General features: G+C 42.3%; 1 protein-coding gene across 4 annotated transcripts in view; it reads left to right on the forward strand.

Moving 5' to 3' along the window:
* The first annotated feature begins 3,063 nt into the window (after positions 1-3,063).
* The window catches only part of AFF3 (ALF transcription elongation factor 3), a 507,786-nt gene continuing 484,117 nt past the window's right edge, over positions 3,064-26,732 (forward strand). For 3 of the 4 annotated variants that reach the window (XM_036879973.2, XM_057496944.1, XM_036879974.2), the window contains exons 1-2: positions 3,064-3,131; positions 3,286-3,387. In XM_036879973.2, the coding sequence (XP_036735868.2) occupies positions 3,335-3,387 (53 nt within the window). In that variant the 5' untranslated portion in view covers positions 3,064-3,131; positions 3,286-3,334. Of the gene's footprint in view, positions 3,132-3,285; positions 3,388-17,461; positions 18,491-26,732 lie in introns of those variants that run through there. The other variant, XM_036879976.2, reaches the window with a different exon arrangement.

The following is a 26,732-nucleotide window of genomic DNA, read 5'->3' on the forward strand; positions in this document are numbered from 1 at the left end:
GGATTTGCTTCTGGGTCTATTGAGGAATCTTCCAATTCCAGGTTGGTGGAATGTGAGTGGGGACCTGGCTAAGTGCACTTGTATGCTTGCACCAGTCTGACTAGGATTCATTTCTTAGTCTGTTTCGTTCTTAGATGTAGTCTAAACAAAACAAACACATCTGACCTAGGGAGCTGGGCAGCTCCTCCCCAGTTAGCTGCCTCCCCGCTGCGGCACTCCAGAGCTGGGTGGTTTCATTCAGCTTGCTACAGTATTATCTATCTATCTGGGGAGAAAAGGCCCTTAAGAAGGCACAGAAGTTACACCAGTTTCATAGGAAACACCAGTTTTTATTTTCATTTTTAATTTCGATAGTCTCTTACTCCTTTACAAAATAATTTTTTTTTCTTTTACCAAAAAAAAAAAAAAATCCTTTCAATTCTGCCGTTTCAATCCCAGGAATTCCAAGCCACATTTTGCTTTTTATTAAGGATCTAAAATTTTGACAACTAGATTAAGTGCTTGTGTTGGTATGCATACCTAGAGAATGGAGAATAAGGGGAATATCTTAATACACCAGATAAATATTAATAATAAAAAGATCACCCCATAAAGGCTCTCATTCACTGTTTTGTAATTTTACTTGTAAATACTTGTAAATACATAACTACACTGCTCTGTACTGCTCTCTCCAGGAATTTTATTTTGTAAATAAATTCATTTAGATTTATTTCCATGACAATTAGTAAAAATGGTACCTACAACTATTATTTGGGTTTCTTCAAAAGCCTCTAGTCTCCAACTGGACACTAGACCTAAAAACATACACTAGAAATAAAAGTTTTAATGAAGCTTCCCATATGTTAGAGGCCCCAAACAGAAAATAAGAGCTATTCCTGAAAAAATTATCTTAACTACCCAGAGTACAATTGCTTTAGGCTCAAGTACACTTGTGTATGAGCATGGGGTGCCATGTTTAAATTCAAATATGAATCTATCCATTACTCTGTGGCTTTTGGGGAGAGGCCTTTTATGAGTAAACCAGTCCACCAACTCTTTCTCTTTCTTTTTCCAGGACTATCTATTTATTTTCAGCCTCCATGGTGAGGGCAAATCTGTATCTTGAGCTTCTAGCCCAGAATGGGAATCCCAGTAAACATAGTTCTGTTTGTTCTTCAGCAGCCCTTCTTTGTATAAACAGATGTGGTGGGAAGGGAAGGGGAGCCAGATCTCTGGGAGGGGCGGGAGGTCTCCTTTCTGGAGAAGCTTCCTGGCTGCAGCCATGAGCACAGGACAGGATGCATTTCTTGTTCAGGAGGGGAACGTGCAGTTCTTCCAGACCGGGAATGCTCCTCTCACTCTCCACCCTCCACCCCCATCCTTTGTTCCTGGGGAATGCTGTCGGGATGTCTCAGGCATCTCACTTTTGCCAGAGCAAACATTTCCATCAGGGCTTGTGCTAAGGAGATATTAGAAGGACAGATTTTTTTTTCCTTCTCTCTAAATACACTGTAGACTGGGATTTGGGAAGACAGCCCTTCACACCTGTACTTTCTCCTGTGTTCACATTCTCTTTGTTCTTTTGTAGCCTTGTTACTACCTTCAGCTAATGAGGGAGGCTTTTAGGCGCCGGGAGTTATCAGCTTATAAAATAACAATTCCGTTTTCTTGAACTATTGTTGATGCTCATTCTGCCTTAATTTATTGTTTTACATTTCACACATTAGTTACAGATGCTAATAAAGGAACTGTTTCAGAGCTGGAGAAAGAGAGGAGGACTGAGCATTTTGTAATCCAATGCCCAACTAGGAAAGAATTCTCAATGAGCTTTTCTTTGTACATGTTCTCCAGACTTAGTTTGTTAATCCTCATTCAGAGGTCAGGGCGGTGAGGAGGTGACTCCCAGGCTTGAGCCTGGAGGGATCCTGTGACTTCTACCCAAGGGTCTAGATTTCTGGCAGCTCCATTCAGGGATTCTTCTTGTGGAGAATGAACAAAGGGGAGAGTACCGAAGGATCTCCCTCATGGCAGGGAATTAGGCGCTTGGTGCAAGAGATGGGTCATAACTACGCTGCTCTGTACTGCTCTCTCCAGGAATTTTCTGGGACTTCAGAGCTGTGCCCAAGAGGACAGGTGAGTCAGGGGCTGAGGAGGGTTTCCGGTTGCGGCTAGCTGTGGAGAAACAGTTATAGCCTGATCTGGGTGGGCTTCCCAGCATGTCTGTAGAAGTAAAGAGAAGAAACGGTTCTTTAAAATCAAGGAAGTCATGATAACAAGGACTTGATTTTTAGCAGCCACAGTGATACTCTATCATCCTTCCAGCTGACAGTATGCCACTCTCCAGACAGCAGATGGGGTGGGAAGTTAGCAGTCTACACCCAGAGGCCTAACCCATTCCCTGCAAGAAATTTAAAGGAGGTTGGTTTCCGGGGGCTGGCCGTTGGGTGGAGGACGGTGGGACCCCCACTGCAGGCCAGTTGCAGGTCCCATCAGAAGAGGTTTCCTCCCTGCTTCCCCTTTATTTCACTTAACTTACTGACTCAGATATTTTAAACGATTTGTTTACGGTGCTGCTGTAAGCTGCACAGTTAACTCTCCCCGCTCCTGGGACGGCCAGGCACCCACTCCCGGGCGCCCAGCGGGGTCAAGTGAATTCTGGGCCCCCAAAGAAGTGCGTGCAGATGGGGAAGGAGCGGGCGCAGTTGGCGAGGGAGAGAGACAGGAGATGCGGCAGGCCGAGCCCGGCGCCGCATCCCCCTCCGCTCCGCGCCGCCGCCTTTCGCTTCGCCGGCGCTCGCAGGCCAGCGGCTGGCCGAGGCTGCCGAGGGCCGGGCAGGCGGGAGGCGGCGGGGGGCCGGAAAGCGCGGCCTGCGAGCGCCGCGGGACCCCGAGGAGCGGCGCGAGGCGGGCGCGCGGGGCGGGCGCGGCAAGCGGGGCTCACAGCGCGCGCGCGCTCCTCGGCCTCGCCCGCGCACACGCGCCTCCAGGAGGAGAAAGAGGGGCGGGCGGGCGCAGAGCACCGCGGCGGCTGCAGCGGGCCAGGCTGCCGCGAGGGAGGGAGGAGGGGCGGGCGCGGGGGGCGGGGGCGCGGCGGCGGCGCGGCGAGCTCGCCGCTGTCTCCTGAGTGTGCCTGCGCGCGAGCCGGCGAGCGGGTGAGTGCGCCGGCCGCTGCCGCCCGGCCGGCCGGCCCGGAGTCGGGGGCGGGGGGCACCAGGGGCGCCGACCCGGGCGGGGGCTGGCGGGAGGACAGGCGGCGGCCGCTCCGGCACGGCCGGGATGCACCTTGAGCGGCGCCTTTCGTTCCAGCGCGCGGGCGGCCCAAGCCTTGGCGACGGCGGCGTTGACACCTCCCACCATGGACAGCTTCGACTTAGCCCTGCTCCAGGAATGGGACCTCGAGTCGCTGTGGTGAGTCCCCGTGCCCGCCGCCGGGGCAGGCGAGGGCGGCCGTGGCGGCCCGCGCGCCCTCACCTGGGCGGGGGGCTCTGGGCAGCCGGCCGCCGTGGGGGTGGGGTGGGCCGGGGGCGCCCGCCTAGCCAGCTCCTTCCTGCCTCCCCGCCGTGGAGGCACGGCCGCCTCCGTGTCTTCTGGCCCCTCTCTCTCGTCCCCTCCCCCTGGTGCTGCCCGCCGCAGCCCTGGGGCCGCTGATCTGGGCAGCCAGGGGCAGAGCGCAGCCATGGAGAGAAAAAGACCTGATTTCTAGAACGTGTCACTCGTGCCCAGGGATCCACCCCTCAGCCCCGAGCCCCCCACATCTCCCTTCCCTTCCTGTGCGCCCCCGCCCTCTCCTCCAAGAGCCTCTGGTTCCCGTGGAGTTGGGGCTGCCGCGAAGTGCCTTTACAGGATGCTCCAGCTTCCTGCCCGTCTGCGCCGGGTGTTGGCGGCTGCATCCTTTCTGCCTCTCACACCCTCTCCCACCCAGTGGAAAGTGACACCCAGGGTAGAGGGCGAGCGCTTCTCCGTGAGGGAATTCCAGAGGCCTTGGCCCAGGAGAGACTCATTTCCTCGAGGTTCACGATTCCTCTGGGCCCTTCCTTCACACCTCAGCACAGTACACCTCCTCCTCCCCACCCAACCGTGGCGCCTTGGGAAGCCCTTTATTCCACGCTCGCCGCTCGGGGAGCGGGCAGCCCGGGGAGCACTCCGGGTTCTCATATTGAGGAGCTGCTGTAGGTAAATCGCCGCCAGAAGCAGTTTAGTTCTAGTTGCGGGTGTCTTAAAAATCCTATTGGCTGCTTCAATATCCCTCTTGTTCCCCCCACCCCACATCTCCTAAATGTTTCCAGCCAGCCCTGTTCAGGTGGTAAAATTACTGCCTGCATATTCCTGGAGGAACTTGTGTTATGTTTAATATTTACGGGAATGAACATCTGCTGGAACAAGCATATTAACTGCACTCTGTTCTGCCTCTGGTAATCGCTTACTGTAAGCTAAGGTTTTTTTTTTTTTCCCTTTGCTTTAATTCAGCAGAGTTCACATGTGTCTAAAACTGCAAGTGGTGTGCATATGAATATGCAATGTACAATTTTAAAGCTAAGCTGCTTTATAATTTATTAGATCGTATAGATGATTTGTGGATATGTGTATGTTTTCTGTGATTTAGGCTTCGAGTGACTTATCTTTCTAAGGCCAGGTGTAGCAAACTAAACTGGACACAGAGGTAGCACATTATCGAGCAGTTTCTTATAAAAGATCCAATGAAGACTAAGTACAGCTTGCTCTGCATAATGCTGGTGCCTATAAAATACACGAGGATGGGCCCTAATGTAATAAAACTTTTATATATTACACAGGAAACTTCAAAGAGCCAGCGTATAAAGAATATGAAACATGTTACTACTCTATAAAAGTTGCTAATTACTGTGTTGTTGCTCCTGGGGTTATTTCAGCCTTTCATTTACAGATAGCTATTATTTTACAGGTTTATATTTATAAATGTTGGTTTCTGGCACAAATTCAGTAGGTTTCCAGTTAGAAACTGTGCTTTAAAAATGACTTTTGCTTTTAAAAGGCAGGTTTTCACTCAAAGGAAAGAACTTAATTGTTTTGGCATATTTTAATGTTGCTTGTCTGCTTGCTGACTCAAACTGAAGCCCCCTCATGGCTTTCACAAGTAGTATTTTGAAATTACCAGCCATAGTCTGTGGGGTTTTCCAGCACAGGGCCTGAGCTTCATTTCTCTTTGCATCCTTAGTTCCCAGCTGAGTTACCTGGAGCACAGTTATACAATAAATGTCTGTTGAATTGACTTGAAATATACATTAGCTACAGTATATTTATTATTTTAAAAAGTGAAAAAAAAATTAAACATTTAAAAAAGCTGCTGTACATGCAATCAGATTTTAATCAATGCACCAATTTACCTTTGGCTTATGAAAGCATGCAGGCTTTCTTGCTTACATAGTAGGGCAGTTTGACTTGACTGAGAGACTGTTTCTAGTTTGCAGATGTAGAATTTATATTTTACAAAAGCTTATATGTTTTTGACAAGTTAAATATCAATCAGACTCCTGGAGTATGCATTTCTAACACAGACCTTTTCTCAGGCATGGATGAATTTTTGGATGGTATTTTTTGACTCAATTTTATGGTTTACTATTAAGTTTATATGTTTTCAAGTTTATAGTTTACGTTTACACTTATAAATGATCCAAAATAACCACTATTTGAGTACTTTCTCTGCATCAAATATTTTCATATCCATTTGAATCTTATAAACAATCCTGGTGGTGGTAAGTCATAGTCGTCCCATTTTATAGACAAGGAAATGGAGGCTTTAAACTGTAAAATGACTCCCCTGAGACCATCAAACAAATGACAGCAGAATTTCTAAACTAACATATACTGAATACTTAACACTTACCAGACACTGTGCTAAGGACATGACATGTTATAACTCTGTTCTAAGTACATGTCTTAGCTCATTTAATCCTCACAACAACCTTAGGAAGCAAGTACTATTATTATTTCCATTTCACAGATGGGGAAATTGAAGGTGGTGAAGATAAGGTAATCTGCATGAGGTCACAGCCAGAAGAGGAGGAGTCATATTTGAACCAAACATTAATTTCGAAGCCCAGTTTTCTGACTTCAAATCCAGTGCATTTTCTACAGTACTGCAGATATCTTCCTATTTGTGAGGGTGGCTCTGAAATTAATTACAAAACTAAACCTTGATTGATTTGAAGTTAATGTTAAAGCAAAGAAAGTGAAGGTCAAATCCCTAAATCATAATGGCCTAAAGTTAAAAATTTGAGAACAAAATACCATGATTTTGTAAATTAACTTATAAAATAGCATGCAAATTTAAAGACCACTAAAAGCTTCTTCCTTTGGTTCATCTTAGTAAAACATTTTTCTTTGGAGAGAGTGAGGAAAGATACAGGTAATGGCAAAAGAGAATGGTATTTTAATCCCTAACAATTTTCTCTAATTGGTGAGCATCATTTTCCAGTAAAACAAACTGCAGTTTTGTTAGTTGTGACTGTGGCTTTGAACCTGAGCTGGCTTAGTCTCCTGGTCCCAGAAAGTGTCCCCAAATGACCATATAGACAATATGAAGAAAAAAGCTCAGTACTGTTGAATATAATCGGTATAGATTATTGATAATTTAAGAACCATCTCTTCAATTTCCTTGCACACCCTTTCCCCAACTCAGAAACACCCATACTTATTTTTCAGGGGAGTTCTTTTGAGCCTGAATTGTCCAAATAACTCCTTCAGCCTTCAAGTTGAGAAGGGTAGCCTCCTTACTCAACTTCCCACTTCTGGTCTGAAGCAAGACTGAAGGACTTGGAACAAGGTGAAGGCAGGCATTCATTCTGCACCCAGCTCCAAAGCTTCATTCATAGAGCTGGGTCCCTGAAGACTTGAGAATCAGTAAGTTCACGGGGGCAGGTATCCAGAGGAGAAGCGCCTCTTCACCCTCCTGCTCTACTCTTCCTGTTCTCCACAGCTTTTCATCAGCTGCTGGACATAGGAGCCACTCCTCAGGGCCTTTACAATAATGACCATCCCTTTTAACAGGCTGTTGCTTTCATTCATTCACCTAACAAATATTTATTGATCATCTCTTAAGTTCAAGACCTTTTGCTAGTTGCTGTAAGGTATACCAAGATGAGTAAACCATAGTTTGTCTCATGTCATTGTCTAGTTAGGGACAGAGACACGGACGCATATAAAAATGGAAGTTTCCAACACTGGTGATTCAGAAGAGAGAAACACCATATTTGGTACTGAGGTGGGTGGTGGAGGAGGGAAAGAGGAAAAACTGAGTTTAAAAAAAAAGGCTTCCACGGGAAAGGTAGCCTTTGAACTAAAGTCTTGGAAGATGAATGGGATTCCTACAGATGGTGAGGTGGGGGTTTTGAGAGGCCATAGAGACATCTTGGACAGAAAGAACTTGAACAAAAGCTTTCATGGTGTCTCTGAAAGATCTTTTTATGAATCATGGTGGAAGTACCTATTCCAATATTTTAAAGATGCAGAATTTGTAAGCATGAGGTGGTTTCAATGAATGAGAAAAGTTTTCCAAAATGAACTTGGTCAAACTGTATTTAATTTCCTTAAGTATAAACACATTTTAGTTATTGGGGAGAAAGTCTATCAAAATACAACAGAAATACCCAGATCCCTCTCTCTACTCCCTCTCCTTCCCCTACATCCAGTAGCTTCACATAGGCCAGGATCCATTTATTTTTGTTCCAATAGGTATTATACTTCATACTTTTTCAGACCGGAACCTTGGCAGTTATATAAGATTGTTTTGCACTCATCAGTTCTCTTCGATTCGATAGGCATTTATAGAGTTAGCCATTACTATAGGGCAGGTGCTATAGATCAGTGGCTCTCAAACCTTTTAGACCATGACGCACAGTAAAAGATAAGTCTAACACTGCACCAGTACATTATTCATGTCCATACACACACACACACATAACTGAAAAAAGTGTTGGGAAATGACTCTTATCCTTTGCGTGATGCACTTTGATATTTTCTATTCTATTTTCCATTCTATTTCTTCTTCTCTTTTCCCTCCCTCCTCCTCTTTCTCTTCTTCCTCCTTCCCCATCCATCTATGGTTTGAAACTCCTGGTTAAAAAAACCCAATTGTATGGGATGCAAAGGAAAGAGAGCGTGTTTACTGGTGACTTGTAGGAGAATAAACCCCACACATAAATGTCTCTAATACAAAGCAGACACTGCTTGTTTGAGAGGAATGGGGGCACATCATGTTGAGAGACCTTCATGGTCAGTGACATTTGAAGTGGATCCTTGAGAAGTAGAATTTAAGGAGAAAAGGGAGGGAAGACTACATGGAGGGAAGACTGAATAGAAATTAGGAGGGAATCAAGTGTGGCACTTTTTGGTGAAGATAGTTATTAACTAAGGCAGAGTGGGGACGGATGGCACTCCTGCAGGGAAAGAGGGAATAAAGAGAGCCACAAATAACTTACCTTCCACAGGGATGTTTCCCAATAGTACCTGTTGGTTCTCTTCAAATCTACCGCAGGCCGACATGACCAGGCCGTGGCTTCTTGCAGGCCTTCTTAGCCTTCCCAAGTCCCTCATAGTGTCAGGGCACCGCCCCAGGTCCTTGATCTTCACCCTCAGGTGCCTTGACCCTTTCCTCTAGCCTCAGCAAAGCAAACATTTTAAGTCCTGCCCCTTTCCCTTTTGTCAGTTTTTAGGGGTCAGAGCATTTCATCAGAACTACCAGGGTGGAAGGAGAGGGTGGCACTCCCAGCATGCTCTGGGCATGGGCAGAGTGCCAGGCTTTCTGCAGCACATTGGTCAGGAGGGAGCTGCCCGACTGGCTGCACTCACTCCCATTGGCTGAAAGTGGCCCTATGCTTGTTTGTGGCAGCTCCCATTGGCTGAGAGCATCGGGACACCCTGAGGCTAGGAAAAAGGCCTTAGCCAGTGTGTGGAAGAAAACATTTCCAGGAGTGGCTCCCAAGGCTAGGCCTGTGGGCTGCAGTCAGGAAGGGAGGTATGGATGGGAACCAGTGAATTGCCAGGGGCAGGGAGCTGAGTGCTGGGTCCCCTAGTGAGGAGCACCAGCCTAGTGCCACCAGTAGTGTGTTTGGGACAAAGCCAGTGGGACAACTGGTTAACTCGGGGCGCTGAAGTTGAGACTCAAGTCGGCTGGGCGCTGTGAGGGTATCAGAGAGAATGTGCGCCAGATGTGCAGATGGGGTTTAATCAAATGTCTTTTAATGACAATGAAGATGAATATTGTATGGGGGTAAATGATTCCTTCCTGTGTTCCAGATTCTCCTGTGAAAATGTAGGAGGGTTATAAAATGCGAAGAATCTATTTTGGGAGAATGTCCCTGTGAACTAGAACAGGTGGGTCTGTCTAATCAATGACACTCTAGATTTAGCAACTTGAACGAGGAGGCCCTTTGGCTTAATACTGGTTAAAATAACAGTCAAACTAAGAAAACAAAATTAACCTCAAAATGGAATGCAAGATTTTTGTGTGTGTGTAAGTGGGGTTTTTAACCTGGAATAAGTTTGCCTGTTTAAATTTTCTGATTTTGCAAATAAAGCACTGATGGCAAAATCAAGGCCATAAAATATGATTTAATGTCATTGGATGGTAACATAACGCTTCCTTGTTTTATTTTAAAGTGAAATACATAAAACTTATTTTCAGTGTTGCCTGTACTCTTTTGTGTGGGAATTTAATTGAGATTTCTGAATTCATCTGGCACCAGCCTTGCTTCTGTTTGGCCCTGGGCAGCTCACTGTTTTTCTCATTTCCTATTCTCAGCCTTGGTTTAATCACTTATAAAATGACAGCCCTTATGCTGGCCTACCTCAAAAGGTTGTGATGTTAAGTAATAAAAGTGTCAGTTGCTTTGTGAATGCCAAATGTAGTTCTTTCAATACCCTTAACTTCCTTAAAAACGTCTCTTTATTGTAAATATGGAAGGCTACAGAAAGGCCATAATGGATCAGGTCATCCATCTGGTACAGAGTTCTGTCCCTGGCATGGGACCCAGGGACATTTTTGTGAGTAGGGGTTGGTAGTTTTTCTTAGTTGTACATCATAGTCTAGCAGACAAATATGCCCTTACTTATGGTTGTATTAGTAACATATGTAGATGTATTAACCATAACATAATCTTTGATGTTTCACTGAGAATGTATTGAATTACCACCCATTACATCAAATGACTTCATTTGGCACTCTGGGTCTCATTAAATTATGTCAGGCTAATCATAATTTAGTTCCAATAGAAACAAAATACACAGTTATACCGGGTAAGAGGATCCCACACCACCCAAGAAACTAAATGGGTTTAGTCTACGGAAGCTAACACCTGGGGACACGATCTGATGGGGCCCTGGAGTGTTTGAAGGCATGTGTTTCCTTGGGAAGGGGGAGGAGAGTTGCTCTGGGTTTGCTCAAGGGCATGAGTAAGATCAGGGGGCCTGAGACTATCTAACAGTGACGTGAGGAGGCCATCTCAGAGGGTAGCAATTACCTATCTTTAGGAGGCCGTAGACCCCCTGCCAGGTGCTTTGTAGACAGTGATTCCTGGATAAGTGGACTAGCAGCAATAAGTTTTCTCAGAGTCCTTCCAACTTCAAAAATCTGTGATCATTTCCATAATAGGGGAGTGGGAATACAAGAGTGCAGAAGTCATTAATTGCATTCACTTGTGTATTTTTTCCCCTTTGCAGTATCTCTGCCCACCTGTGGAGAAGGGCATAGAGGGCACTTAAACTTCTTCATGTAATTTTTTCCCAGGAGGCTCATTGTGAGCTGAGGTAAACAAACATGACTGTAATTTGAAGACCACTCTAGCATAGCAACTCGGTTTAGAGTTATGTGCTTAATTTGGTACTGAAAATAATTTTATTTTTCCCTCTTCATGGACAGGAAATTAGTTTTCAAAAATCCTCTAGAGTACTGTAATGTGAGTCTGTTAGTCTTAGTGAAATTTTTCTCGTCATGCCTGTACTGTTTACCTGAGTTATGCAGTGACAGAACAAATTTTCTGTTGGTGCTCATTGAAATGTTAATGAGTTACCTGGCAGTTTTGATAGGAAAAGGCTTTACTCTAGTGGATCTTCACCAATTTTGGGAAATAATCTGTTTTTGTTTTCAAATTTCAAAATGTATTTGTTTTTCTATAAAATACATCTCAAGGAAGAAAAGAGCTTAGAAAACTATTTTGCAAACATAGGTCAGTGTACTTAACTCTCACCTGGGCCAGTGCTCCAAACTTTAACGTGCATCTGAATAACTTAGGGATCTTTACAAAATAGATTCTGATTTAATAGGTCCAGGGTGGGGCTATGATTCTGCATTTCTAACCAGCTCCCTAGTAATACTGCTGGTCCATAGACCAAACTTTGAATAGTAAGAACTAAAGGATTAAAATTCCTTTGAAAGGAAGCTCTTTAAAAATGCCATATTTTATTCTCTTTATTTTGGGGAGGCTTTTGTATACTAACACTACAGTTCCATAATGCCAGGAGGGTACATTTAGATGCAGTATTTATTTCATTTTCGTGAGTCTTTCCAATACAATTTTGATGAGTGTGAGGGGGTGGTTAATTGTATCCTAGTGGAAAAAAGAGTGGGAGCTAAACATAAAAACATACATAAACAAAGTTTGTAATCAATAGGCTAATCACTTTTTACAGCATTATGGTTCTCTTCAGTTCTTCAAAGTCTGGTCCTTCTGTATCAGGAGCAAATGCTGGGAGTAACTGGGTACGAAGTCTTACAAATACTTCTGGATTTTTTTTGGGATCTCACAGCAGTCCTGTAAGTACCGAGGACACAGACCAAATGTCCCCACTCTCTCCCAGCCGTTCTCTCTCTGGCAGGGAGTGGGCATGGGGGGAAGCAGGAGGCAGCACTGTTTGGGAAGAGGGGCAGCTACTTGCAGAATCACGGCACTACCCTGTGGCCTTAGCTGCAAATTGCAGCTTCCCAGTGTCCTGGGAGAAATCCCAACTCACCTCCAAGCTCCAGGGGGAACTTCTGTCCAAGCATTGCCAGCTACTCTCTCCCTCAGCCCTCCCACAGAGTTCCCTGAGTCCATCAGGTGCTCAGACTTAGCTGCAGTTTCTGGGTTTAATCTCCAGTCCTCTTTTCCTAGAAAATAAGTACAAATAGGACTGATTATGTGAGTAAATACAGCACAATTGACTTTGAATGTGCTGTGAGATTGGTGGGAAGTTTATTTACTTTATCTTCTTCGTGAGGGTTTGTGTGTGCCATGAGTGCACATGCACACACACACATACAGACATTGCCCTTCTCTAAGATAGACATAGAAGACTGTTGCTGATAAGAGCAAGCAGATTGTGTTTAAACAATTGTGACTATTTCAGTTTGGAAAAAAAAAAGCTGACTTTTCAGGAATAGTAGGACCAATTTAAATTTTACAGCCATGGGACAGGTGGGAACCCACAGAGGAAGTGTTTGCAATAGCTTTAAGCCATTGTTTAGGCTAATACTTCTCCTTTGTGCTTCTAGGGCCCATGATTTTCCTTATACAACATAATCTATTGTGTTACCTAATATGTTTAGTCATTTCTTGTGAATATGCAATGTTACATTCCATCTATATAACTTTTCCTTCCAGTTGGGAGGAAGCGAATGAGAAACTGTTCCCTTTAGCATGGAGATAGGTCTGGCCCATATCAAGGAAAGCAAGTGTTTGGTTTTGCTTTGGTTTGTACTAGTGTCATCAAATGAGTGTACTTTTTTCCACACTGGGGAAAACACTATTTATTGGCTACCAGTATATGGTACAAATAATAGAACAGTCAGGTGATTTGGACAATGCCCCAAAAGACAAAAGGACTCTCAGCATTTGGCTCTGTTGGGTCCTAAGAAGAAACACCCAAGAGTTACTCCAGAACAAAAAAGCAGCTGATAATGGGCAGCTAAATTTTGAACTTCGGTTACATTACTCAGGCTTTTGGTCTTGTCTGAGATAACAGGCCGATGGCATGGCCCTGCTTGCTCCCTTTCAGGCCACGGCAGGGAGCCCGCTGGCATCGTTTCTCAGAACTGTGAAGGTGGGAAGTGCTTTTGGAGGTTGAGGACTTTATCCCAGGCTGAGAGGCCGATACCTTCACTGGCCATAGACTCTGCAGTTCACTGAAGTAGAGGCTCAGGGCCCGAATGTTTTGGTGCCTGCACTTTCTGAAACGTGCTGCCCAGTCCCTCTCCTGGTCTGTAGCGGTGGTGCTGATGAGGATTCACATGGCCAGAGGGTGCAGCTCTAGAGACCCTCTGAGCAAAGTACAAGAGCTGTCCGTCACCGCGTGGAAACAGGCAGCAGCATCGGCAGAGGTGGGAAGGCACCTCTTCAGACCACCGTGTGTGTAAGAGCCTTTTCTTTTTGACATGAAATCACATGGTTTTCTCCTTTCCCGGGGTATACCAGCTGTGCCTTTAGCTGTGTCTGTAGGATGAATCCTTTGGCCTGACTGATCTTGTCTGGGCTCTGGTTAGGTTGATGTGGATGAAGTCCATGCTCTCTTGAGTACTGCTGTCATCTGTGGCCGCAGGATATTTGGAGCTCGGGACAGATGTTTTATGCAGCGCCAAAAGCATGACCGTGTGTAGGAGAGGTGCCCCCTGGACTCCCCTATTTGACTTCCTTCCTGCAAGTAGCTGCCGCTCTTCCCAAACAGTGCTGCCTCCTGCTCCCTTCCCAACTTTAATTAAAACTCTAAGGCTGAGTTAACAAGTTCTGAGTATGGGAATTAAATATTTATTGTCCAAAGGAAGTATGGAATGTTATTGTCTAATATTTAGGTAGATAATTAGTTATATAAATTAATTTCTATTCTTTTCCTTAAAAAAGCAATATTTTAAAGTCCTAAAATTTTATATATTATAATGTAACACAGTTTGGATGCCTTAAGCTGGTCTCTAACTTTATTCCTAATAGACTTAAAGTTTTCTGGGTTGAAATGAATAACCATTTATTGAGCAAGACACAGAAGTGAGTAAACCACTTTTCTAGCCCTTGATGTATTTATAATTTATAATTTAGCCTGTAACAGACTATTTCAAATAATCCCAGTTTAGTTTTTATATGCTCTAATCAGGAATCCTGTGGAGTACATAAAAGGGTACTGTACCCAGTGCAGAGTTTTGAGGATTATTTCCTGGAGGAAGTGACATTTAATTTGAGTTTTAGAAGGAGAATAGGAGTTAGGCTGGGGCAAAGGGACATGTGGCAGGTCCACATGTCATAAGCAAAGGCAAAGAGGTGAAAAATAGCTTGTTGTGAATGATAACAATGATGGCTAGAGGCAAGTGCAGGTCTGAAACATTCAAGGTAGGGGCTAGAAGGAGAGGATCTGGGGGAGTGGAGCTCCAGGAGCCAGGCCTTGGAGGGCCTTGCATGCATTCCAAGGAGCCTGAACATTTTCCAGTAGGTGATGGCCTGCTATTCAGGACTCTGAGCAGGGGAACAAAATGGTCACATTTGCATTGCATTATCATTTCTAGAAGGCATGTTACAAGGGTGAGTCTGGTGGCCTTGAGGGGCACTGCTGGAGGATCAGGAGGTCAGTCAGAGAGTGAGGACAGAGAGGAGGGGATGGATTAGAGAGGTGTTTAGGGGAATCCAGAGTAGAACTAGCTGATTGACTGGATGGAGAAATGAGAGAGGATGAGGGGTCAAAGAGGCCTTTAGAATATGGGTGATAAGGTAGGGAATATAGGAGGAAAAGCAAGCTGAATGGGAAAGGTAAAGTGTTTGGATTTCAGTATGTGGCATTTGAAATGCCTGTGGGCCCTCCAGGTAGAATCACCTACAGGAAGTTTGCTGTGTGATAATGATTTAAGGACAGAAGTAAAGATTTGGGAAGTTGTCAGCATACAGGGCTGGTGAAAGCTGTGAGATGGACAAGATTATTCAGGAAGAGTGAGGAGAGAATGAGAACTAGACTGAGGACACACGGGCAGTAAGGGGAACAAGCAACCCATGGATGAGGTTGAAAAACAATTGTGGGAGAGGTAGGAGACCACGAGAAGTGGGGTCTGTGGTCCACTGCTTCAGAGCTGTCACCTGACTGGAGAAGGTTGAGGTGGCTTATGGAGTTGACAGTGGGCTCAAGCACTGAATGGGAGGTGAGAAAGTGGGGAATACAACTCTTGAGGGGACAGATGGGCAAACTGGTAGAGGAGGTGCCCCAAGAAGGAAATGGGCAGGCGAGGCCACCTGTAAGAGGGAGAGCATGTGGGTGTTCATAGATTTGGTTATGTTGGGAGTAGTGGAGATGTGTTAAAAATTATCTGTGAGGAATGGAAGTTTCAGAGAATGGAACAATAGAGAAGAGGATATTCCCAATATTGGAGTCCAAAATGTAAATAAAAGGTATGTCATAGATAGTTTAAAGCAAGTGACTAATGAATGAAAAGTCTGAGTAAGCCACTTTAGCATAAATCTGTATCATGCCATCTGTAATTTAATTAGAGTGTTTTTACAAGTAGGTTTGATTCAGAAGTAATTGGATGAGGCTACATAGCCAAGAAAAATTACTGGGCTTTTCTATTTGTAGACTGTTTAAAAACTGATTTTTAAAAATTGTTTTTAAATCCACAAGAGTTGACATTCAGGTGTCCCACAACATTGCTCTGACATCTAATGGCAGTGTCTCCTTAGAGGGGCACGCAGTCCACATGGCCTCAGGGTCTCTTAGTGTTTCTTATATGTAAGGAAGTGTAGTGAGCCCATTACATGTACTGTACTGCATTTAATCTTCATAACCTATGAGGAAGGTTCTTCCATGCTCCATTATAGAGAAGCAAACAAAGGTGTAAAGTCACTTGCCCAGAGTCCGTGGCCAGTACACGTAGGGCCAGTGTTTTAGTTCCAGCTAGTCCGGCTTCAGAGTCCTTGACATGTAACCACTATCCTATAGAAAGTATTTTAATGACAGAATCACAGGGCATGAGTTCTGATGTTCCTTTCAACCTTAAAATATTTGTGATTCTACCTATCTGTCTGTCTGTCTGTCTGTCTGTCTGTCTATTAATACAGGGTCTTCAACAGATACAATGAGGTATATCTGGAAAAACATCTTGAGATTTATTTTGAGCTTTTTTACCTTAGAATGAATAATATACTGTGTCCAAGTTGTTGTGTATTTTGAACTAGTGGGATACTAATAAAACAAGGATTTTTAAAACTATGAAAGGATTATCTGTAATTCATTGTCATTTTGGTACTGCTTTTTTTGTCAGTATTTAAAACATAAAAATACACTGTCTATGTATTTTCTCTTAATTATTTGTATACTCATAAAACCACTACTTTGACATGTTTTATGGATGAAGAAAATGGTAACAACTGTTCATTGCAGCTGGTCAAATCTATAATACCTACACGTAAGCTTATTAATAACAATAATGATGGTGCAGCAATAAAATTAGTAAAACTACCTTATGAAGGTAATCTGATATTGTGTATAGGGTGATTCTTTTTCTTGTAATTATCTAGCAGTTTCTTTTTAGTTGCTACATAAAGACAGGCTGTCTCTTCTAGCTATATGACTAATTCTATCAAAAGTGTTGCTTTAATGACATGGAAAGAGTAAATGGGCTTAATTTATATCACGAGATATTTGGGTGAAGTAAAATGAACAGATTCTTGACATTGTTGAAATATGATAAAAATACCTTTAAATATCATCTTTAAAGATCCTTGAGAATAAAACAAATTAAGTTTTAAGGCAGGTTAAAAAAGCTACCTGGCTAACAAAATTCCAGGACAGCATTTTAAGGGTGAGGGGTTTGGAGCCATCATGCAGGGGGTCAAATTCTGACTGTGTCATTTACTAGTTTTGTTACCTTAAATGAGTAAACCTCTCTGAGTCTCAGTTCCCTCATGAAAACAATGGAGGTAGTAATGTTTATGCTACTGATTTGTTACGAAGTTTAAATGAGATAATAGCCCAGCACATAGTAGGTCCTCAAAAATGGTAACCTTTTTTAAAAATTAATTATTCTTTCCCCTCTCATGGTTACTTAATGTTGTGGTTAGCAATTGTATTCAATGGCTGTATCCATTCTGTTGCTTAAAACATTTAAAAGCATTCATGAGAGTTACTGTTTTAGGTTATATCTTTTTAAAAAATTGATATCTTTTTTTCCCAGATCTGGGCTTGGGTTTATTTAATGACTATAGCAGACAGGTGTAGAAGATAGGCTAATATTTTTCTTCCTTTGAAAGCAAAATTTCTTTTTTAATGCCTTTACAATCCTCCTCAGTGTTAATATAGTGAGCTCTATGCATTACAGGTGCTAAGAAATATGTGTTTTTTAAGAATTATTACATGTATTTTAATTAAAATAAACAGCTTGAAAATTGGTGGAGCAATTATCTTATTAAATTGTTAAGTTGAGGTGTACTTAGAAGCAATGAATTTTGGTAGTTTGAATATCCATTTTTACAAGATTTCTAGTAATTTTTTTCTGTCAGTAACAGATTGATGTCATTTTACTATCTTAGATGGATGACTATACCTTGAGCTCATATCTCTACTTTGATCCATACCCATATGCTTGCCTCCCCAGTTTTGGACTTAGAATGACCACAGATTCTCCAATTGGATTCAGCCCATTGTGATCTGTACAGAGAACCCAAATCATGTATTTCTTGTTTCTGTAGACTTCAGATTTGGGTGTTCTCAGCTTTCTGGATTCCTTTCTCTTATCAATGCATTAACTGCTGATACAGAACATAGGACAGCTTTACATCAAATTGTTTGATTCTGATAAACCTAAAAAATGAGTCATTACATTTCTTTCATACTAAATTAACATCCCCTCCAGATTGTTCATGACATATGTCAGATTTTTCTTCTTAAACAGATAAATTAAAATGACAAAGTGGGTTAAATGTCAGGATTATAGTTTGTATTACTCAGCTTCTGTCAGGCAATGCTGTAATAATCAACAACCCCACATCTCAAGTGTCCTACAATTTCCTGGTATAGTTACATCCATCCTACCTGGCAGTTGAAGGTCAGCTGTGCTCTAGTATCTTTTTCATTCTAGGACCCTGCCTGACAGTGCACATTTTTGGAATGCGCCATTCTCTGGGTGGAAGGAAGTGGAATCTTTGGTTGAAGGTGGCATGTGTCATGTGGCTCCCATATAAGGCCAAGCCTGACATCAGTGGTGGGTGGGGGATGAATATCCATCTTTTTACAGAGCAGTGCATATGGCCAGCGACCAGCGGGGATCTGTATCCTCTTAAAGGGAGACACTGAAAAATTGGAAACAGTGATGCAGTCTACCTTGCAATTAATCAGTTTGCTGTTATTGTTGTTAATCAGTATTTTTAAATTAAAGGAACACAGCGAGATAAAAAAAGAGCTTACAGAACTGTCTGGTAGTATGTTCTTTTCCGATATAGAAGACTTCTCTTTTGGCCCATGGTTTTCCTTTTACTAGAATTCCTTACCTCTCCTGAATCTTCATTGTGAAAGTGGGGACTGATGAAAGAAGCTGGTGAGATGTTTTCATCCAAAGAACCAAAATTTCCATGTTTTAGGCTTACAGTATTAAGGAAATTGTTTTTGAAAGCATGTGTTTAATATTTCATTGCTAAACAATTTGCCTCTATTGTGTAGAGAAGAATGCTTTTATACAATTATTTTGCCCTGATTCTTAAATTAATAACTTGACTTTGCTTGCCATTGACTAAATTAGAATCAAATTGTGAATGAAGAGTAAAATCCATACATAAGTAGGAAGGGAATCAGGCAATAAGCTATCTGATTTACAGAGAAAAAAAAGTCTCATCAATGTCTTCTTTAGCCAAAGTTTTACTTATAACTTGAGCCTGGTTTTGATTTTTCAAAAAATTTAAACAGGAGAAGATAATTGACCTTTGGTGTGAGTGCATGAATGTATGTTTATTGAGGTCCTGAGGTAGAGGGTATGACAGGAATTTTCTGGAAACTAGCAGGACCTCTCCAAGCTTAGGCTTACTCTTGGCCCACTTTATATCTCATGATTTTTAGAGTAGGCAGGGTCTGTATTCACATCTTCAGAAAATAAGTAAATTGCAATGCTTTTCTGAAGCTAAAATGATTTTCCTTTCTATATATGTTTGGTTTGTGTTACCTAAGAAGCATGTTGAATATTATAGGAATAAGATACCACTTTCTATGTTAATTCTAATGAAATTGAAGAAGGAAACAGCCCTCACCAATATTGTGAAGCAGTTAATGGTGTTTAAAGTCTCTGGAGACAGGGCCAAAGTAGAAATATAAACTAAATAAGTGACAATGCAGTCATTACTTTCTAGTTTGAATGAGCATCAAGATGCAATATTTTGAACTAATTGCAACTGCTATAAAGTACTTTGAAGAAAACCCATTAGAAGAGAATTAAAACTTGAACAGATTAGTGTTCTTTAGTGAGCCTAGCAGAAGGCTTTGTTTGTTGCTTCAAAATCTTTTCTAATTCTTATCACTTAGCCTTCTTGGTATATAAATATAAACAAAAGTATCTTTCCCTACACATTTTCCAGAACTATGTGTATATTAGGAAACATTTCTCTTAACTGAATATCACAGGTAGTTTTAAAAGCCAAAATAAATTTTGAATTCTATATATCTCAGGTTGAGATTAATGAAATTAAGAGAGCAAGCTTTTTAGTTGCTAGTAATAATTTAGTGATGGATACATGGATCACTGACATTTTTACTTTACATTTTGTATCTTGATCTTGTATCCTGCAACCTTGCTGAATGTATTCTTTTGTCCTAGTAGAGGTGTGTGTGTGTGTGTGTATTTCTTAGGATATTACATACAAGATAATGTCATTTGTGAATAGAGATAGTTTTGCTTCTTTCCAATCTGGATATCTTTTATTTCTTTTTCTTGCCTGATTGACATATTAGAATCTCCAGTACAGTGTTGAATAGCAGTCCCATGTGAGAGTGGACATCCTTGGCATGTTCCTGATCTTAGAGGGAAAGTTCAGTCACTCACTATTAAATATGACATTATCTGTGGGTTTTCATAGATGTCTTTTATCATGTTGAGGAAGTTCCTTTCTATTCTTGGTTTGTTGAGTTTTTTAATCATGAAAGGGTGTTTGATTTTGTCAAAGGCCTTTTTGCATCTGTAGAGATGATCATGTGGATTTTGTTGTTTATTCTATTAATATGGGTTGGTATGTTGTCTGATTTTTGTATGTTGAACCAACCTTGCATTCCTGGAATACTCACTTGGTGATGGGGATTCCTTTTTTACATTGCGGGATTCATTCGGCCAGCAATTTGATGAATGATTTTTTTCATCAATGATGAACACTGGAGAGAAAAATAAAGGAATATGACTTTCCCAGGATTTCCCCAATGAAATATGGAAGCTTCATTTCTGTACATACTATGAATGACTGTCTTTTAAATGATAATCAGATTTCAAAATATGCCTATCTAAGTAATCAAGTTCAGAAACTTTTACATAATGGTTATCTAAAGAACCTTATTTTGGCATATGCTTAAACTCTCACATAATGTTACTTGTTACATGACATATTCAGATTTTAGGTCTTCACCTTGTGCAAATCAATTTTTTTAGCTTAGTTTCCTAATCAGTAAACAAGGTTATGAAGAGCAAATGAAATATGATATGTGAATGTGCTTCTAAGATATTGCATGATGCTAAGATATAATTATTTATGTAAGTATGTAATATAAATATCACAGGAGTCAAAAATACAAATAATGTCAGAGGCCAAGAAGACCAAGTAATGTCAGAAGCGGTAGCAAGTCACACACCTGGATGGATGAGGCCAGTGGCATCTCTGCAGTGGAAGCTCTGCAGCCTTGGTTCAGTATATTCAAATTCAAAGGAGAACAAACAAAATAAAACAGCAAACACAAACCCCCACTGTTCTAGCCACACATCACACATCTGCCTCCTGTGCAGGATCTGATTCAGAGTGTCAGTGATAGAGTATAAAGCCCTGGGGTCTCTTTCCAGCTCCACCATAGAAAAAGCTCTTACCTCTCTGAGGCTCCATTTTCTCATTTGTAAAATGCAGATAATGTATGCCTCGCCTGCCTCCAAGGGCTGTTGTGAGAGGCTTATATGGCATAACACGGAAAAATGACTTGAAAACTATCAAGCCTCTGTAAGTATAAGGAATTGTGTTGTTTTTATGTCTCCATAAATCCTAACTTCACAATGAAGGTACTTTTCTTGTTAAAAAGGTTCTGTGACCAGACATTGGAAAACTCCCGAAAACCAACTAGAAAAGTCCCCTTTGAATACAATGAGCTTGGTAATAGATGGGAGCCCATTTAATGTATTTCCTGGACTTGAATTGTTACCCAGATCATCCATTGTCATTACAGTGAAAGAGCTATTGTCTTGTTTTCCTCACCACTACCTTCTGTTAGAAATGTGAATTCCTAAGACAGTACAACAATATGCTTCATAATTTTCACAAACCAGCTGTATTATTTATAAGGGCTTTCTGTGGTTTTCTTAATAAACACAAAGTCAGAACTTGTACTTTTTTGGTACCCTAGTATTTGAAAGAGTGACTTCTCTAGTTTTGTGACCGCAGTGAATCCAGTGAAGCTACTGTAGGACATTCTTTTGGAGCAAGATGGAAGCCAGCATTGCATATAGGTTGCCAAGTAGCCAGCCAGCAGTGTTTGTGACCCAGCTTAGCGGTTCTCCTCAGTCGGCAGGACATAGTCATAGAAACTCATGATCCTAAATAAATTAAGCTCCTACTCTGTGTGAAGCAATGTGCTGACTTGGGAACACAGGAAAAATAATGTTGCCTCTGCTCTGGAGAAGCATGAAGTCTGGTTGGAGAGAAGCCAGTGGCCATCGTAGCTCTATGATCTGGATTCACAGGTGATTAGCTCTGTCTGGAAGGAGCCCTGAAGATCATCTGCCCAGCCCAGTTCCCTCACTTTACAGCAGAGATGATAGATACCTATTGCTAGTATCTATGGTGTAGTCTAGGAGTTCTCAAATCTAGCTGCTTCCCAGCATCTTCTGGGGATCCAGAGTTTCTGTGGGTGGGGAACCAGGGATTTCTATTGGAGTAAAAAAGACCCACAGTCCTGGGGGATTCTGGCAGAGCCAGTTTGCTTAATGGGCTTGGGAGTGGTAAGAGGTTGTGAGTGGTTTTAGAGTTTAGGGTAGAGGGAGCTCATTGAGAGGCTAAGGAAGGGCCTAGTGGAGCACTGGCATGTTGCAGTTAAGGGTGGGTAAGATTGAAGTGCACTGAGACCTTTGGGAATAGGGTAACAATTAGCTGAGGACAGGAGTTGGGAATTGGCCTGGCTTTGGGGCTGAGAAAGATGTTTTACATCTTGTGATTCTCTTGGATAGCAAGGGGCTATAGAGGATTCCATACATTTGCTTTAAAAAAGAGCTGTGATCTGCTCAAGGCAGACATAGTGACTTTGGCTAATTTTTGTGAAGATTTTAAGAAAGCATTTAACTGCATTATTAGTAATTCTGCAATTCCAAATTCATTATTTGACTAAGAATTTTTTTCTAGTTTATCATCAGTACTGCGGTTAGTGTCTTCATTGCCTCCCCCAAATTATTTGGAGACAGACATTGATAATTTGGTACTTCCAGTTACTGTATTTCTTGGGAAGAAAGTAGTTGATATGCATTATGCCAGTAAATATGTCTGGATAAAGATGTGTTATATTGACAACCAGTGAGACATTAACACTATGAACTATTCTTTGCTGAAAATAATTTCATCCTCTCAAGAAAGTGACTTATCTTTGATATTTTAAATATTATTAAGATACATGAATTTGGACATCTTCATAATAAATAGATAAATGTATTTAACCAGTGTGTATAAGACACCAAACACAATTTTGTAAAAGATCTGTCGAGACAAATTTTCAAAAGATCAGTCCACTTTAAATTTACATATATTTTATAGTTACGTTCATTTCACTGTCAAAATATTATTTTTTTTGGTGCTGTAACAGTTCTCCCTGGTGTGTGTTTTACTTGAAGGCAGTAACCATATAGTAATGATTAAGAGCATGGCCTCTGACCCAGATGGCCTGAGATCTGATCCCTGGGTCTGCTGGCTGTGGCTAACCCTTATTTTGTCAGCTGTGAGCTCTGGGCAAGAATGCCTATCACAGAGGCTGGGGTCAGGACTGAATGAGGAAATATGTGTAAACTGCTTTGAGGTCATCTAGTTGATACCCCTCATTGTACACACTGAAGAATCTGAGGCTTATTCTAAGAACTTGCTCAAGATGATTATGAAATTAGAACCTGGCCTGGAGCCCAGACCCCTTGATTCTCAGGCTAGGACAGAAGAGAATAAAGTTGCTTTTCTCTGAAGTACTTTTTCAGTGTTCTGTCACTTGGTCTGGCTCTCTTTCTGTATTCCAGTCTCTCCATCCCTCCCACCACCTTGTTTCTCGGTCTGTCTCCAAGTCCCCCCACCATCTCGATCCATCCTGTACAGGTCTCAGCCCTATAAAGCAGGGGTGCTTAAGCCGGAGGTCGGGAACTCCATATCATATGTGTGTTTCTCTCTTTTTTTGCCTTTTTGAGTAGAGAGCCTACGGCTTTTATCAGACTCCCAAATGTGTCTGTGACCCCACTTCTGCAAGGGTGGAAGGGGCTCTGACAGCAGCCGTTTTCCAGTATGAGCAGACACTGAGGTGGTGCTCCGAGAAGTCTAAGCACTGTGTTCCTTTGTCAGTGTTTCCAGCTTCAGAGGAAAGAGTGGGCACTAATAAGGATGGCTGGCAAAGCCACTCTGCCAGGGAAAGTGACTTTTTCATGAAGACACTGTTGAATCTGTTCTTGACTGTCTGAACAAGCAGGGAGCTTGGCGTTATACAGCCAGAGCATAAAGGCAGCGCAGGCCGTGGTTTGAAAAGTAAGCCACTAAGAACTCAGAGCCCGCAGGGCTCTCCCTTCTGTCGTGTCCTTATGGCACAGTGGGAGTCAGGTGGCTTAGATTTGCCTTAATTGCAAACGAGCTGACTGACGTAGATGTTTTCATAGTGAGGCAGAACTGCTGAAAGAGAAATGCAGTTCTGTTTTTAAAATAAAACTGAGGGGACCAATGTTGTGTTTAAGGACTTAGGGAATTTAAATGCATTATTACATTAGAAAAGCCATTTCATAAGAGCACCTATCACACCAAATCCCAAGGGCTTTTCAAGTTAATTATAATTTGAGTTATCTTGAAGGTTGCTACTCAGTGATAAAATAGTGACCAAATAGCTTCACATGTCCTTTTTATAGCTATAATATAATCCTCAATTTTTCCCTCCATTATGCAATATTCAAATTTATCACACAACAGCTTTAACATAACCCATGGCAATGTACTTTTTGTTGAAGTGGTATGATCAAGGGCTTTTTAATATAGTCTGGCTAGACACCAAGGGTATAGAAGTGATCTGTTTCTCGCCTGATTTTTAGGTGGAAGACAGTACATGCTGGGGGCATTTAGGTAAGCATGGCCAGACAGGGGGGCTTTCTCAGGATAGCATTCTTTTGCCAAGTATGTGGGACAAATCCAGGGTTAGTATTTATGGGAATTTGGGAATTTGGACCTAGTCTATATTTAGCATCCAGAAACCATGATGGGGCTGTCATTGGTTAGGGGTATCCGGTCACAGTTTTTGACAAAGTTAAATAATTTAGGCATACAGGGCAATGGTGCACTATCTATTCTAAAGTTCATTCATTCATTCACTCATTAGTTCATGTATCAACATGCCTCAAGTTTTCCTGACTTTAGGTTTATGTACAGAACATTCTTAGAAGGATTTGAATACTTTTTGATGAGAAAAACTCCTAACGAATAAAAACAGTTAAGAAAACATTTCAAAAGGCTTCTGTACTTTGGCAAACCCCTCCTAGAAAGCTTTTCAAGGAACCAGATATTAAAATAAAGGAAAGAAATGTCAATAGAAATTACTTCCTTTAATAAAATTGTAAAAGCTACATATACACAAGAGCTTCCTGTTAGGCTACATCTTCTTTTTCTCCCTAATAGACATGATTTCTTTACTGAGACTGCTTGTTGACTGGTCCGAGAGAAGTATTGATCAGTGAGAAGCCAAGTGTGGGCATAGCTTCGGGTCATGCCCCTCACTAGAATCTGATTTTTTATTTCTGTGTCAGTAGAGGGGGGAAGATGATGCCATCCTGTCTACCTCATGGGCCATGTGAGAACTAAATGAACTAACCCAGGGCCGTGCCTTACACTCAACACTCAATAAATCATGACTGTTTTTTCCCCAATGATTCTGTGCATCAGAAGGAACATCAAAAAGTGAATCAAAGTCAAGTGTAGGGTGCTGTTCTCTGGACAGAAGCTGCCCCTTCTCTCCTTTCACCTGTGAACCCAGAAGATGAGTGGGGTATGGGCCAAACGGTTCCTAAGTCAGGTGGGGGAGAAGAGTGCAGGCCGTTCAGGAACGTGGAGCAGAGAGTGGAAATGTAACAGACCCTATCTATTGGAGGAACCCCTGGGGACTAGGGGGTCATGGTCCCTGCAGCTGTGGGGATTTCCTTGCTTTTCCAGCTCTGTTTGACGTGGCCATTCAGAAACTTTCTTTCTTGTCTCCAGATCTGAACAAAAGAGAATTGCTTTTAGGAAGAATCCACTAGCTGTTGTTTGGAAACCACTGCTTGGTTAGAAAACAGGTCTCTGCGTCAGGATCTTTTCGTATGTTTAACCGTCCCACTTTCTATGGATAGGTGACCTGATTGCACTTGCCAGTGGTATGCCTGACTCACCCTGCGGCTGGCTCCTGGCCCCAGCAAAAAACTAGAGTATAAGGTCTGGTTTTGCTGTGGCCTTCTGACTGCTGTTCAGGCTGCACTGCTGGTTTCTGGGCCCCACTTTTGCATGGCTCCCAGGTCTCTCCTGTTACCTGACTTTTTAGTGTCCTCCTTAATTCTGATTATACCTCTGGGTGCCCTGCGGTCTGCTCCTATTCCAGAGAAAGCCCCACCTCTGGTTCCCAACCTCGTCCTGACTGCTGTTGTAGGTTTCCACTCTCTTTCGAGCCATCCTCTTTTGGAGAAGCACAGACTTCACCATCCAGGTCCTTCGGCAGCAGCCTGAGTCAGGCCACAGCATTTCTGTGTTTTCCTGGAGGCAGAGGTAGGTGGCCCGCACTGATCGGATGGGGGTTAGCCTGAATGCTTTTCATAGGCAGTCATCTCTGTGTGGTGGGCTTTCTAATGGTCCCACTGACAGGTGGGGCAAACGGGACTCTGAGGGGTTAAGTACCTGCCCAAGTGTTGTTCCCAGTGAATGTTGGAGGCAGGGTTAGATCCTTGTTAGGCCCCATAGACAGAGGAATTTTCTTCTCTTTGTCCCCAGAAGAGGACCATGCCCTCCTGCTCTGAGACAGAAATTTGCCTGAGAAGCTTCCAAAATGCACTGATTCTTAATTTTATCTATAAGTTGGTAATTTAGCCCAAACAATACAAATTCTTTCCTTCAAGGAGAATATCTGAGGCAAACTGGTTAGAGCTTCTTGGGGCACGCCTATGCTTTTCTTTCAAAGTCTTACCTTTTTATTTTTATTTTTGCTGATGTATAGCTCTTTCCTCCTTTCCTTTTTTTCTTTATGTAGACTTTGCTTTTTACCTCTTGCCTCCAGGTTTCAGGAAAATGCTTTATAAAAGGGATGACAGATACTTAGTTTTGTTAAGGCCTTGGGGAAAAGAGTAAAGGGAAAGAAAACCTTCA

Source organism: Manis pentadactyla, chromosome 2 (assembly GCF_030020395.1).
Source record: "Manis pentadactyla isolate mManPen7 chromosome 2, mManPen7.hap1, whole genome shotgun sequence".
Taxonomy (NCBI): Eukaryota; Metazoa; Chordata; class Mammalia; order Pholidota; family Manidae; genus Manis; species Manis pentadactyla.